The sequence below is a fragment of the Somniosus microcephalus genome, chromosome 19 (genome assembly GCF_052327205.1).
Source record: "Somniosus microcephalus isolate GS21.2 chromosome 19, FLI_Smic_1.0, whole genome shotgun sequence".
Lineage (NCBI taxonomy): Eukaryota > Metazoa > Chordata > Chondrichthyes > Squaliformes > Somniosidae > Somniosus > Somniosus microcephalus.
Genome location: NC_141005.1, coordinates 57,214,465 through 57,229,101, shown reverse-complemented (window position 1 = coordinate 57,229,101; position 14,637 = coordinate 57,214,465). Strand labels below are relative to the sequence as shown.

Below are 14,637 nucleotides of genomic sequence, written 5' to 3'. Positions count from 1 at the left end.
AAAAGTTTGGTCAAAGTGGTAGGCTTTAAGGAGATTCTTAAAGAAGGCAAGGTGGAGAGGCAGAGAAGTTTAGGGATAGAATTCCAGAACATAGGGCCTACACGGCTGAAGGCATGGGCACCAATGGTGGGGTTGAAAGGGCAGAGTTTTCGGAGGGTCGTAAGGCTGATGGAGGTGAGAGAGAGGGAGGGACATGGCCACAAAGGGATGTGAACAAGAGGATGAGAGTTTTAAACTGGAGTTGTTGGGGGACAGAGAGCCAATGTAGGTCAATGAACACAAGGGTAATGGGTGAGCAGGACTTGCTGCAGGTTAGGATATGGCAGCAGAGTTTTGGATGAGCTACAGTTTATGGAGGATGGGAGGCCGGCCGGGAAAGCAATTGGAGGTGGCAACGGCATGGATTAGAGTTTCGGTAGCAGATGGGCTGACGCCAGGGTGGTGAGAGGCGACATTACAGAGGTGTTAGTAGGCAGTCTTTGTGATGTGGAGGATATGGAGTCAGAAGCTCAGCTCGGGGTTAATTGGGACACCATGGTGGCGAACAGTCGATTTCAACCTGAGACAGTGGCCAGGAGAGGGCTGGAATTGGTGGCGAGGGAACAGGAGGCAGAAGTGCTGCCAGCAGATGTAAATGGCGCTAGCCAACACTACAAGCTGCCTTTTTCCCTGTCCAGAGGTCAGCTGAACTCTTTCATGGCCCATACAGGCCAACAATGTAGTATTCACCAGGACCATCTCAATCCACCAGGATAGGTTTAACAGCCAGAAAAGAAAGTCAGGATTGTGACTTTCAAGCAACTGCATGGGTTCAAGATTGTAGCTACGTTATATTATTTTAGTGACTTGTTCTTGGCATTTGGGTGACGTTGGTAAGACTGTATTTATTGTCCATCCCTAGTTGCCCCGAGAAGGTGGTGGCGGATTTTGTCCTTAAACCTCTGCAGTCCTTGTGGTGATGGCGCGCCCACAATTTTATTCGCGAGGTAATTCGAGAATATTGACCCAGCAATGATAAAGGAGGCAATATATATATATATATATATATATATATTATATCCATAGTTTAGGGATGGACAATAAATATGACCTTGCCAACGTCACCCAAATGCCAAGAACAAATCATTAAAAAAAAAGTGGCTACAATTTTGAATCCGTGCAGTTCTTTGAAAGTCACAATCGTGACTCTTTTCTGTATGGTGTGAATTTTATTGGAAATTTCAGAACCAGTTCTGTTGATAAGTGTTATGTATTATAAAGTGGCGAAGAATGAGCATTACAATCCGTTCTCTTTTTAAAGTTTAATATATTCTTTTTAGTGATAATTAAACCATAAACAAATATGAACATAATCCCTGCAGCACTTATAAAATCCACAAAGTCTAAAATCCTGCACCCGCTGAAACTTGAAAAGGAAAGCAACATTGCTCAGTTGTAGACATATAAAAACTTGTGTATATATACCTCAGGCTTGGTCTCGTTGATGCTGAAATGGGCTTCTCATCTTCACTGGTCCCAGCTGGTGAGGGAAAAGATAAAAAGGACACGGCCATCAGGGTTATGAATAGGAAGCTGCTCCATTTTCTACAATCTGCTCAGTGCTCAGTTTATATTGTAAAACCAGTTCCAGTGGCTACTCCCCATTAATATTGTGGGGAAGTTTCAGAGAACTGGTAGCACCACCAGAACAAATGCATATGCACAATTTGAGTGCACGTGCAGTCACTCAAGTGTGTGTGTGTTGGTGTTGTGTGTTTGTGTGTGTGTGTACCCCAGCCCATCCACGACCATAAAGGTCTCAGACTGCAGTACCGGCAGTGACCACCCCTGTATAAAAGGCGCTAGTGAGCCTCTGTGTTTTTACTTTCACTATTGACTTCCACCAGTAAAGACTTATTTTGTTCACTCCTGCTGTCCGTGTCTCAATTATTCACGGACGTAACAAGATCTGTCATTTTATAAAATTCTATCCAAGTCCACTGGACACTCAAGCTGATTTTGTCCAGAAAACAAAGAGTAGGGATAAACGGTTCTTTTTCAGGATGGCAGGCTGTGACTAGTGGGGTACCGCAAGGATCAGTGCTTGGGCCCCAGCTATTCACAATCTATATCAATGATCTGGATGAGGGGACTAAATGTAACATTTCCAAATTTGCTGATGATACAAAGCTAGGTGGCAGCGTCAGTTGTGAAGAGGATGTGAAGAGGCTCCAAGGGGATCTCGACAGGCTCAGTGAGTGGGCGAGAACATGGCAGATGGAATATAATGTGGATAAATGTGAAGTTATCCACTTTAGTAAAAAACAGAAAGGCAGAGTATTTCCTAAATGGTGAAAGATTAGGGAATGCAGATGCTCAAAGGGACCTGGGTGTCCTTGTACACGAGTCACTGAAAGTGAATATGCAGGTGCAGCAAGCCATTAGGAAGGAAAATGGTATGCTGGCCTTCATTACAAGAGGATTTGAGTACAGGAGTAAAGAAGTCTTACTCCAATTATATAGGGCCTTGGTGAGACCACACCTGGAGTAGTGTGTACAATTTTGGTCTCCTTACCTAAGGAAGGATATACTTGCCATAAAGGGAGTGCGAGGAAGGTTCATGAGATTGATTCTTGGGATGGCGGGACTGTCGTATGAGAAGAAATTGAGTAAACTAGGCCTGTATTCTCTTTAATTCAGAGGAATGAGAGGGGATCTCATTGAAGCATACAAATTATTACAGGGCTTTATAGGGTGGATGCTGGGAGAATGTTTCCATTGGCTGGGGAGTCTAGAACCAGGGGCCACAGCCTCAGGATAAAGGGTAGGCTATTCAGGACTGAGATGAGAAGAAATTTCTTCACACAGAGGGTGGTAAATCTTTGGAATTCTCTGTCCCAGAGGGCTGTGGAGGCTCAGTCATTGGGTATATTCAAAACAGAAGTTGATAGATTTTTAACTAGCAAGTGGCATCAAGAGTTATGGCGATAGGGCCGGTGAATGGAGTTGAGGCAGAAGATCAGCCATGATCCCATTGAATGGTGGAGCAGGCTCGAAGGGCCGAATGGCCTACTCCTGCTCCTATGTTCCTATGTTCTTATGACCAAATGACCACACTCCGCGCTGGCAATGCAGTGAAACCCCCTCACAAGGTGGCACTGTGCATCTCTGAAGGCAGGAATAGACTTTTGAAAGAATGCTATAGGGCTCGTAAGCTTTTTATACCCTTACCACCTCTTCACAATAATAAATCACTGAAATATATCAAATGTAAATACTGAATGCCTCATCTACTTGAAATCTGTTTTTGAAATGTGCATCTGTTTCTGGCAGAAGCTTGGGTCTTGCCAACAATAAGCTGCAGAAAGTTCTAGCTCATCCATGAATTTATCATGCAATCCTAAAAGATGCAAAAAAGATTTACACGGATGGTACCAGAAATGCGAGGGTACACCTATCAGGAAAGGATGAATATGCTGGGTCTCTTTTCTCTTGAAAAGAGAAGTCTGAGGGGTGACCAAATAGAGGTCTTTAAAATTATGAAATGTTTTGATAGAGTGGATACAGAGAGAATGTTTCCACTTGTGGGGAAGAGCAAAACTAGAGGCCATCAATATAAGATAATCCCCAAGAAATTAAATAAGGAATTCAGTAGAAACTTCTTTACCCACAGAACTTGCTATCACAGAGAGTAGTTGAAGCAAATAGTATAGATGTATTTAAGGGGAACCTAGATAAGCACATGAGGGAGAAGGGAATAGAGGGTTATGCTGATAGGGTTAGATGAGGAAGCTTGAGTGGAGCATAAACGCCGGCATGGACTGGTTGAGCCGAATGGCCCGATTCTGTGCTGTATATTCCATGTCGTAGAGTCATACGGCACAAAAGGAGGCCACTCGGTCCATCGAGTCCCTGCCGACTCTCTGTGGAGCAATCCAGACAGTCCTATTCCCCCGCTCTATTCCCATAGCCCTGCAAGTTTGTTTCCCTCATGTGCCTATCCAGTCTCCCCTTGAAAACACTGGGGTCGATTTTCCCGCACGTGCGGGGAATTGTCGGGTTCCCCGAATGTCGGGGTTCCCACACGAATGTAAATGGGTCTGGCAGATTGATGCAATTTTCCCTCAATTGGCCAATTCATTTCCAGCGTGTGGGCACCCTTGCTAATTGACTATTTCCAGTCAGAAAGCCCCACAGTATAATGTCATCATTCATGGTGCTTTTAAAGTCTATAGCAAGCATTGCAACCTCTGCAGGCTTCCATACGAACCACACAGGATGGCAGAGGAGCCTGCAGCAGCTGTGGCCAGTGCCAGACCCCGAGCTGGCAGCAAATTTGACGAGGCTTCACTGCAGGCATTATTGGATAGTGTGAGGGCCCATAGGGAGGTCCTCTTCCCTAGGTCAGGGAGGAGGAGGCCTCCCACTGAGACCAAGGCTGCATGGATGCAGGTGGCAGCAGATGTCAACTCGTTGGGAGTCACCAGAAGAACCTGGATACAGTGTCAGAAGCGATTCCATGACCTTCACCGTACAGGAAAAGTAAGTATGAAGTTTCCACCACCCTCAAACTGATCCCCATTGCCTTTCCCCACCAGCACTCAGCTTTAGCACTCTCTTCCTCCACATCCCACTTCACAGTCACATCCATGCACCCTTACCCATTCGTCTCTCTCTATGCTGACGTTCACATAACTATTCCACCATGCAGCCCTCACACTCCCTCTCACTCTGATGCTTTGAACACAACTGACAACACACAGGGAGGGCCCTTGGTCTTGCAGCCTCACACCATCTTTGTCTCCCTAAGTATCTATGCTATGCAATCTCTATACTCACTCCTTCATTCTCATTCAAACTCCACTTGTTTCACTCATTGCAGGAAAAGAGAGCTCACAAAAAACAGAGAGCGAGCCAGGACTGGAGGAGGCCCACCCTCAATAGCCCACCTGACCCCCTGGGAGGAAGGAGTCCTGGAAATTGTCGGGGCTGATGTGGCTGCGGAAGGAGAGACAGGTGCATCCCCGCAAGCTGGTGACAGAATAGTTTTCCATCTCTCTCATTGACATAGCATGAGTCGCTGTTATGATTCTGAAGCTACATCATTGGATTTTGCAGATGTTCATAAGTCCAAATGTGCATGTAACCTTGGCATCACATCTCTAACTCTTTCCTTTACTCCCCCACAGGATCATCCGAAGCCCCCGTCCCCACTGCGGAGGAGGAAGAGGCTGAGCAGCCAGACTCCTCAGAGGAATCTGCAACCTCTGAGGGCGCAGCGTCAACAGAATTCAGCGCACCCAGCACCAGCGCAGACACTCACACCTCGGTGGGACCTTCGCGAGATAGAGTAGTGTTGTCACCTGGTGTATCACAGCTCACAAGTGAGATGATGGAGACAGGGACAGCAGTGGAGAGTCCTCGTCGGATGGCGCAGGACTCTGCCAGCTCAGCTCTGCTGCATGTCGACCCTCTGCCTCTGGGTCCATCCGCAAGAGAAGAGGTGATGGATCTCCATGCACAGATGCAGGAGTCTCTGGCAGGTTTTGGCTCCAGGGTCGCTGCGAGTGTGGAGCGAATGGAGGAGTCCATAGCGAACATGAGCAGAGCCTTTGTGGAGTCATTGGTGCATGAACGCATCACCATGGAAAGGATGGCAACCTCCGCAGAAAGGATGGCTACAGTAGAGGAGAGGATGGCTACGGCCATGGAAGAGCTAAGTCGCCAGAGTGCTGAAAACATGGTGAGTGTTCAGAATAGACTGACATCTCTGGAGGAGCGATGGTCAGCTATTGAACAGAGAAACCAGACCTTCATGGCAGGCCCTCTGAGTAGGGCTGCCATTGTAGAAACGGGTCCCCATGGCCCCCCTGATGTGTAGCAAGCTGCACTCAAGCCACTTGCAGGCACTGAGGGGGACCTGACCCATGAGAGGGAGGTTGGTGGCAGACCTCAAGGAAGTGGCGGCTCCTCTCCAAGCGCTCACACTTCCATGCCACTGCAGAGCCCTCGGTCAGAGCCCTGCCGGAGTCCACACCCAACGGAGATAGAGTCTCAACCCCTGCACAGCCGCAGGAGCAGCAGACTGCTGGTGAGCCCTCACAGGCTCACCACGCCAGAGGACGCCTGCCAAAAGGTGTCGAGACAGGAGCAGCAGGAAAGTGAGCAAGGGGCCTCCACATCTGCTGAAGCCACAGGGGAACCACTACGTAGGAACACCCGTAAGAGAAAAATAAAGCACCACTAATCACAAGGGTAGTCACTTGGGTGAAATGTTGTGTTTATTTTTTTAAATGCCATCAGTTGGTGATTGTAAATAAAATTTCAGATGGCAACTTCTGCAGTTGTGACGCGTGTCATTTCGCGATTGGGGCTGGAGGTCCTCTAATGCCAAGAGGGGAAGGAAAAAAAGGCCTCCCATGCTTCTGGTAGGTGCCTCAGTTGAGGAAGCGCTGAGTGAGGGTGACGAGAGGGGCTTCCCAGGAGCTCACACTGGAGAAGTGTGTGAGGTTCCAACCTTCCACAGCTGTGCCTAAGCCTTGAACAAGTTGCCCCAAGCCTGAAACAACAAGGTCCTGCAACCTACAAATGCTGTCTGATTAAATCTCTTCTTTCCTGATTGACCTGCAGCTGAAAGTAAGCAAGCCGACATTGTTCACACCAGGTTTCATCAGCGGGGTTCCCACCAGGCGTGTTTAGCATGGGAAAAGGCTGAAAATAGCAAGGGCCCCTTAAAATGGCATTAAAGATGCCAATTATTGGTGATTAGGCTGCCCAAAGACCAGTCCCGCCAGCTGTGGGCGGGACTGATTCGGGTCGGATTGAAACGCCGGGGTGAAAGTCGGACGGGGCGGGGAATCAGGTGGGGGGGGGTTGCGACCCCCTATTTTTGCGATTTCCCCCCCCCCCCCCCCCACACGCCTGAAACCCCGCCTGACGGCGCCAGGAAAATCGACCCCACTGTCTCCGCTTCCACCACTTCTGTCAGCAGCGAGTTCCAGGTCCTCACCACTCGCTGCGTAAAAAAGTTTTTCCTCACATCCTCCCCTGTATCTCTTGCCCAAAACCTTAAATCTGTGTCCCCTAGTCCTTGTACCATCAACTAGTGGGAACAGTCTTTCCCCATCTAGCCTATCCAAACCCATCATAATCTTGTACACCTCCATCAAATCACCCCTCAACCTCCTTTGCTCTAATGAAAACAAACCCAGCTTCTCCAACCTGTCCTTGTAGCCAAGATCCCCATCCCCAGAACCATTCTGGTAAATCTCCTCGGCACCCTCTCAAGGACCTTCACATCCTTCCTAAAGTGTGGTGACCAGAACTGGGCGCAATACTCCAATTGTGGCCTAACCAGTGCTTTATAAAGAATTCAGCATAACTTCTCTACTTTTGTACTCAATACCTCTATTTATGAAGCCCTAGATCCTATATGCTTTGCTAACCACTTTCTCAATATGTCCTGCCACCATCAGGGACCTATGCACATTAACTCCCAGGTCCCTCTGTCCCTGCACACTCTTTAAAACTGTGCCATTAAGTGTATATTGCCTCTCCCTGTTCCTTCTGCCAAAATGCATCACCTCACACTCCTCTGTATTAAATTCCATCTGCCATTTATCTGCCCATTCTGCTAGCCTTTCTAAACTGTTGCAGTCGTACCTGTACAAGCCAGATGGGTTGCACTTCAACAGAGCCGGGACCAATATTCTCGTTGTAAAAGCACTGTCACCATAGATTTTTACAAATCTAGAAGTCACAGTGTTAGGAGAAAGCGCATTAAACTTTGTAAAAAGTAGAAAAGAGAGCAAAATACTTTTGGGATTCAGAACAGGAATTAAAATGGTGTCATTCTAAACAAAATGGTTGAAACTGAAAGGCTGGTAAGTAAATCAAAAGTTTTCTGATTAAGAGGTTCTCCAGGGTTGTCTGAAACCAAAGAAACCAAATAAGGCTTACTCACTATCACAGAATTATCACCATCAGTGTAATGTATGACAACAATGCCATGACCAAACAAGTGCAGTAAAAAAGGTTTTCTGACTTTGAGAAATGGTCTGCAATGCTGTGATAAATATCAGATCTTCCAACCTGAGGAAAGTGTAATGAGGGCAAAAACCCAGCCAAGTGCAAAAGGCATGAAGGACGAGGCAAGGACAAGTTTGCTGGGGATTCATGAGCGGTTTTGGAAATGCTTTCAGCTGCAACAAATCCTCTGTTATATGTCAGTAAACTAAACACTTGGATAAGTTTACAGTTTATTGAAAATGAGGGCAAGTTGTAATAATCAACAAACACCCAGTCACATGTGTTGTAACTGAATTCCTCGAATCGTAGCGGTGCTAACAAATCTCCACAGCACTTTTCAACAGGACCCTTAACAGCATTACGATTGTTAAGAAATATAAGGAGACCCAAAATATAAAAAATAAAGGGAGGAAAACAACAGAAGTAAGTTAGTGTCTTTACAACCAGGGAGTGAAAACAGTCATGCATCATTTTCAGTGCAATGATGTCACCACACAGTGATGCATTGTAATGTGAATTGAATCTTTTTGGCAGACGGATACTCTGATAAACGTTTTTCCCCTTTAAAGCACGTGGAAAGTAGCAAAGGAGACAAAAACAGGAAGTTTGTGGGAAATCTAGAATAAAACAAGGAAAAAACAGGCAATTTTCATACAGCTTTTGTGTGGTTCATTAAGGTTGCACAAATAATACTTTACACTCACATGCTAGTTATAATGTAATAAAATGGCCCAATGCACTTCACAGAGGTTAATATCATTAGACACAAGGAAATGACAGGAGGAGGCTTCGGATGGTGAATGAAGGCCGGGTCAAAGAGGCACCTTTGAGGAGGCTTTGAAGTAGGGGAGAAATACCAAGGTAGAGGGGTTGGGAAAAGTGTTCCAGACACTGGGGCTGAGCCAGCTGAGGTTGCTGCGCAAAAAGTGGCCTGGCATGAGGAGTGGATACAAGTGTCAGCTGTGGCTCAGTTGGCAACATTCTCGCCTCTGAGTCAGAAGGTTGTGGGTTCAAGTCCCAATCCAGAGACTTGAGTACAGAATGCTAGGCTGACACTCCAGTACAGTACTGAGGGAGTGCTGCACTGTCGGAGGTAATAACATAGAAATAGGAGCAGGAGCAGGAGTAGGCCACATGGCCCCTCAAACTTGCTCCGCCCTTCAATAAGATCACAACTGATCTTCTACCTCAAAACTTTCCCGCTTGATCCCTATATCCCTTGATTCCCTTAGAGTGCAATACTCTATCGATCTCAGCTGTGTATTGATGGGACAAACCAACTGGTGGACCCCCCCACCCCCCGAAATCTTCTCGTGAACCCCGGGTTGAGAAATAACAACAGAAAATGCTGGAAAAACTCAGCAGGCCAGGCAACATCCGTGGAGAGAAATTAGAGTCAACGTTTCGGGTCAAAACCCTTTATCAAGACTAAAGAGGCACAGGGAATGAAATAGATTAAGAGGCCGGGCTGGGAGAGGACAAAAAAGAGAAGAGACATTGGCCTAGAAATTGGGTTGGGGCGCCAAAGTGGCGCAAAAGTCGCCTGAGCGCAGGATTTAGCGCAGCGATCGGAGTGATACCGATCGCCAGAAATTCAGTTTCATTGCCCCTCGAGGGAGATGGGGCGAGGCTCGAGGCACTCCACGTCCCTCTTAGGGCACTGAAACTGATTATCGCAGCGCAACGTGCCGCAGGCACGGCACGCTGCGGTACTGCAGGCCTTCCTCCCACTGTTAAGGGGGAGGTGCCTGCAACAGCGCAATCCCCGATCGCGAGTGCCGGCAAATGAGCCCGGCACCAAGGAGAAGTGCCGGGCTCTCGGGAAACAGCCGGCAATGCCCGGTTAGGAGGCCGGGGTCGGAGGTGCTGGCAGGCGGCCGCCGAAAAAGCGGCCACCCCGCACCTCCACCTTAACTTGCGCCGCTGCCGGCACAGTAAGGCCACGTGAACCGGGCGCGGGTAGCGAGCGGCGCATCTGCGGCGTTCGCTACCAAATATCTCGAACGGGGCACGAATGGGGCGCTGCGCACACCGATGACGTCATCGGTGGCGGCGCAGCGCAAATGCCTAACGCCACCATTAGCGCCCCTACTGAATATCGGCGGAGACGCAGCCAGTGGCGCTACAGCCACTGACTGCCTCTTTAGGTGCTAACAGGTGGCGCTACTCACCCAATTTCTCCCCCATTAAGAGGTATTCAAAACGAGACGAGATGGTGATAGGACTAGTGGAGACAAAAGACGGCTCTAGATTAGGTGTGAAATGCACTGGCAGAATGGGAGACAGCTGCCATGTGGGAGAGAGAAAAAGAGAAAGGGAGAGGGCGGGGGGGAACCAAAACAAAGCTGTGGATAAAAAATAAGTAAAAATGTAATAGGGGCCGAGGTTATGATCTGAAATTGTTGAACTCAATATTGAGTCCGGAAGGCTGTAAAGTGCCTAATCGGAAGATGAGGTACTGTTCCTGGAATTTACGTTGAGCTTCCGTGGAACAATGCAAGAGGCCAAGGACAGTGAGGTCCGAATGGGAATGGGGCGGTGAATTAAAATGACAGGCAACCGGAAGCTCGGGATCACCCTTACGGACTGAACGGAGGTGTTCCGCAAAGCGGTCACCCAATCTGCATTTGGTCTCCCCAATGTAGAGGAGACCACATCGTGAGCAGCGAATACAGTATACTAGATTGCGAGAAGTACAAGCAAATCGCTGTTTCACCTGGAAGGGGTGTTTGGGGCCCTGGACAGTGGGAAGGGGGGAGGTATAAGGGCAGGTGTTACATCTCCTCCGCTTGCACGGGAAGGTGCCAGGCGAAGGGGAAGGGGTGCTGGGGGTGATAGAAGAGTGGACTAGGGTGTTTCGGAGGGAGCGGTCCCTTCGGAATGCTGAAAGGGGAGGGGAAGATGCGTTTGGTGGTGGGATCACTTTGGAGGTGGCGGAAATGGTGGAGGATGATCCGTTGAATGTGGAGGCTGGTGGGGTGAAAGGTGAGGACAAGGGGAACCCTATGGTGGTTCCGGGAGGGAGGGGCAGAGGTGAGGGCAGAAGTGCGGGAAATGGAACGGACACGGTCGAGGGCCGTGTCAACCACGGTAGAGGGGAATCCTCGGTTGAGGAAAAAGGAAGACATGTCGGAAGCACTGGTGTGGAAGGTGGCATCGTCAGAGCAGATGCAGCGGAGACGGAGAAACTGGGAGAATGGAATAGAGTCCTTACAAGAGGCAGGGTGGGAGGAAGTGTAGTCCAGGTAGCTATGGGAGTCAGTGGGCTTGTAGTGAATATTGGTCGATAACCTATCCCCAGAGATGGAGACGGAGAAGTCGAGGAAGGGAAGAGTCGGAGATGGACCATGTGAAGGTGAGGGAAGGGTGGAAATTGGAGGCAAAGTGAAGGAAATAGTCAAGTTCAGGGCGAGTGCAGGAAACGGCACCGATACAGTCATCAATGTATCAGAAAAAGAGGTGAGGGAGGGGACCCGAGTAGGACTGGAACAAAGATTGTTCCACATAGCCCACGAAAAGGCAGGCATAGCTAGGACCCATGCGGGTACCCATAGCAACACCTTTGATTTGGAGGAAATGAGTGGAGTTAAAGGAGAAGTTGTTCAATGTGAGAACAAGTTCAGCCAGGCGGAGGAGGGTGGTGGTGGATGGGGACTGGTCGGGCCTCTGTTCAAGGAAGAAGCGGAGCGCCCTCAGGCCATCCTGGTGGGGGATGGAGGTGTAGAGGGATTGTACGTCCATGGTGAAAAGGAAGCGGTTGGGGCCAGGAAACTGGAAACTGTTAAAGTGGTGGAGGGCGTCCGAAGAGTCACGGATATAGGTGGGAAGAGGCTGGACAAGGGGAGAAAAGATAAGAGTCAAGATAGGAAGAGATAAGTTCTGTGGGGCAAGAACAGGCTGAAACGATGGGTCTACCAGGGCAGTCCTGTTTGTGGATCTTGGGAAGGAGGTAGAAGCGGGCTGTGCGGGGTTGGGGAACTATGAGGTTGGTGGCCGCGGGGGGAAGATCTCCAGAGGAGATGAGGTCAGTGACAGTCTTGGAAACGGTGGTTTGATGTTCAGTAGTGGGGTCATGGTCCAGGTGGAGGTAGGAGGTGGTGTCGGAGAGTTGGCGTTCAGCTTCCGCTAGGTAGAGGTCAGTGCGCCAAACAACCCCGGGTTGAGAACCTCTGATCTAGGTTATTAATAAATATAGTGAATAGTTGACGCCCCAGCACTGATTCTTGTGGGACACAAGTCAATTCCTTCCAATTCGAGTACGTATCCATTATCCTTACTCTGTCTTCTACCGCCTAACCAATCACCTAACAGATCAATAATTTGCCTTTCATTTTAGCTAACAGTCTCTTATGTGGAACCATATCAAATTCCTTCTGGAAGACCACATAAATAACATCCATAGACACTCCCCTGTCTACTACTTTAGTTACTTCCTCAAAAAATTCAATTAGGTTTGTTAGACATATCATACCCTTTACAAAGCCATGTTAGCTCTCTCTAATCAGCTCAAATTTCTCTCAGTGCTCAGTCACTCTGTCCTTAATTATAGATTCCAATAACTTCCCCACTACAGATGTTAGTCTAACAGGTCTATAATTTCCTGTTTTTCTCTCTCGCCTTTCTTAAATAATGGAGTTACATTTGCAATTTTCCAATCTAAAGGGACAATTCCTGAATCAAGAGCACTTTGGAAGATTATGGCTAAAGCATCTGCAATTTCCTCACCTACTTCCTTTAAAACCCTGGGGTGGAAACCATCAAGTCCTGGCGATGTGTCAATTTTTAGTACCATTATATTTTCTAATTACTGTTTTGCTTTTTTACATACGCCACCTTTAGTCAGTTCCAGTCCTTGATTCATTATTAATTTCCCTGGACTATCAGGTATATTATCCTCTTCCTCTACTGTGAAGACTGACACAAAGTAATTATTCAACAAGTCTGTCATTTCCTTATTTTCATTTGCAATATTATCCTAATCTGTTTTAAAGGGCCCACATTATCCTTGACTGCCCTTTTTCTTCTAATATAATTGTAAAAGCTGTATACTGTACATTAATCTTGATATTCCTCAAGTTTCTTTTCGTATTTCGTTTCTGCAGCTGTTACTATCGTTTTTTGTCTTCCTTTGTTGGTCTTTATATTTCCCAGGCCCCTGGATTAAACTATTCTTTGCACTTTTATATGCTCTTTCCTTTAGTTTTATGTTGGAATAAGAAAGTGGAGAGAGAGAAACCAGGATATTATAGACCTGTTAGTCTAACATCTGTTGTGGGGAACATATTGGAAGACTTGAGAAAGGGACAGTATTTAGAGACAGGGTGGCAGTTGGAGAAGATGATTCTATAGAGTGCTTTTTGAGGAGCAGATGCTGATGGCAGTCTTGAATGTGGGAGGGAGGAGTGGAGTCTGATGAGTGGGAACCACTAATGATATCAGCAAGCAATGGGCTGAGGAAGGGTGCTTTGACAATAAGGTGAATTTGCATGTGTTCAAGAGCACAGGAGGCAGTTTTTATGGAGGAGATGAATTTATGTGGGCAAATTATTTCTATTATAAAAGGATATGAGGAAAGGTCATGGAAATGGGATTAGACCAAGTAATGCCAGCTCAAGAGCTAGCAGCAGCACAGGCTTACTGGGCTGAATGACCTCCTATCAATTAATCGGGGTGGGGGCTGGCTAGAATCCAGGGTGCAAAATATTACTGTAAATAAAAGTTTTAAACGACCAGGACAGCCAACATAAACTACAATTCACCTCAGTGTTTACATTTTCCCTTTTAGATTTAGTGGATCTTAAAACTATTGTACAAGGTGCATCCTTTAAGCATATCCCCAACCTTCTATGATACATAACGTGTTCATAGGCAACTATCATATCTATTATAGTTGCTCAATGCATTTACCAACTTTGTAAAATAAAGGTCTTGATAGCATCTAGAACTGAAAGTACTGACACTGAATAATCAGGAATGGTTTTGCGCCTTCTGAACAGAGCCATCAACATTAGAGAATCTTGGGAGTGAGACTGGGTGTGATAATGAACCATACAGAACAGAGAAGTCCCAAATTTGATTCCTAGCCTGTGCAGTAAACTAAATAGTGAGATAAGTGTGTGCATATTGAAAAGTGTGGCTGATTTTAAAGAAGTATAAAGACAAGTTGGAAGGTCTAAGAACACGCAAAGTATCAGTGAATGTCCAGCGATCATGCAAAAATACCCCAGCATGAATCAGCATGTTTAAATCAGGAAGGTTTAAAAAAAAGTCACAAACCCACCTTACAGTGTGGAGTGGTGTTTACTTTCCATAGTGCAATATATTAAACAGATTACAACTTAAACCAATAATGAATGAGACTAGATAACTATGGCAGAAATTATATTCAGAAATCCCCCACTACCTCTTGCTTTCTGAGAATTGAAATTCCCAATATCCCAGGCCGCCTCTTTGAGACGGGACAGTTCCTCCGCGCTGTCAGAGTCTGAATCACACACCTCCTTGAACGCCGCCATCTTCGTTTTCCACCGTCCGACGTTGATCTCCACTGCGCAAGTGCAGCATGCCGCGGCGTCCTATGGGAAATGTAGTCACGAATTGTTGCGAGCGAAACAGAAAAATAATGTGACG

At 47.1% G+C, this 14,637-nt stretch overlaps 1 protein-coding gene across 2 annotated transcripts in view; it reads right to left on the bottom strand.

The window, feature by feature from the left end:
* Positions 1-14,608, bottom strand: part of c19h12orf43 (chromosome 19 C12orf43 homolog) — a 33,238-nt gene extending 18,630 nt beyond the window's left edge. Inside the window, exons 1-2 of one of the 2 annotated variants that reach the window (XM_085961825.1) lie at positions 14,505-14,608; positions 1,465-1,519 (exon numbers count right to left, since the gene is read on the bottom strand). In XM_085961825.1, coding sequence (XP_085817951.1) covers positions 1,465-1,519; positions 14,505-14,571 — 122 coding nt within the window. In that variant the 5' untranslated portion in view covers positions 14,572-14,608. Of the gene's footprint in view, positions 1-1,464; positions 1,520-14,410 lie in introns of both variants that reach the window. The other variant, XM_085961824.1, reaches the window with a different exon arrangement.
* Between the last annotated feature and the right edge of the window lie 29 nt (positions 14,609-14,637).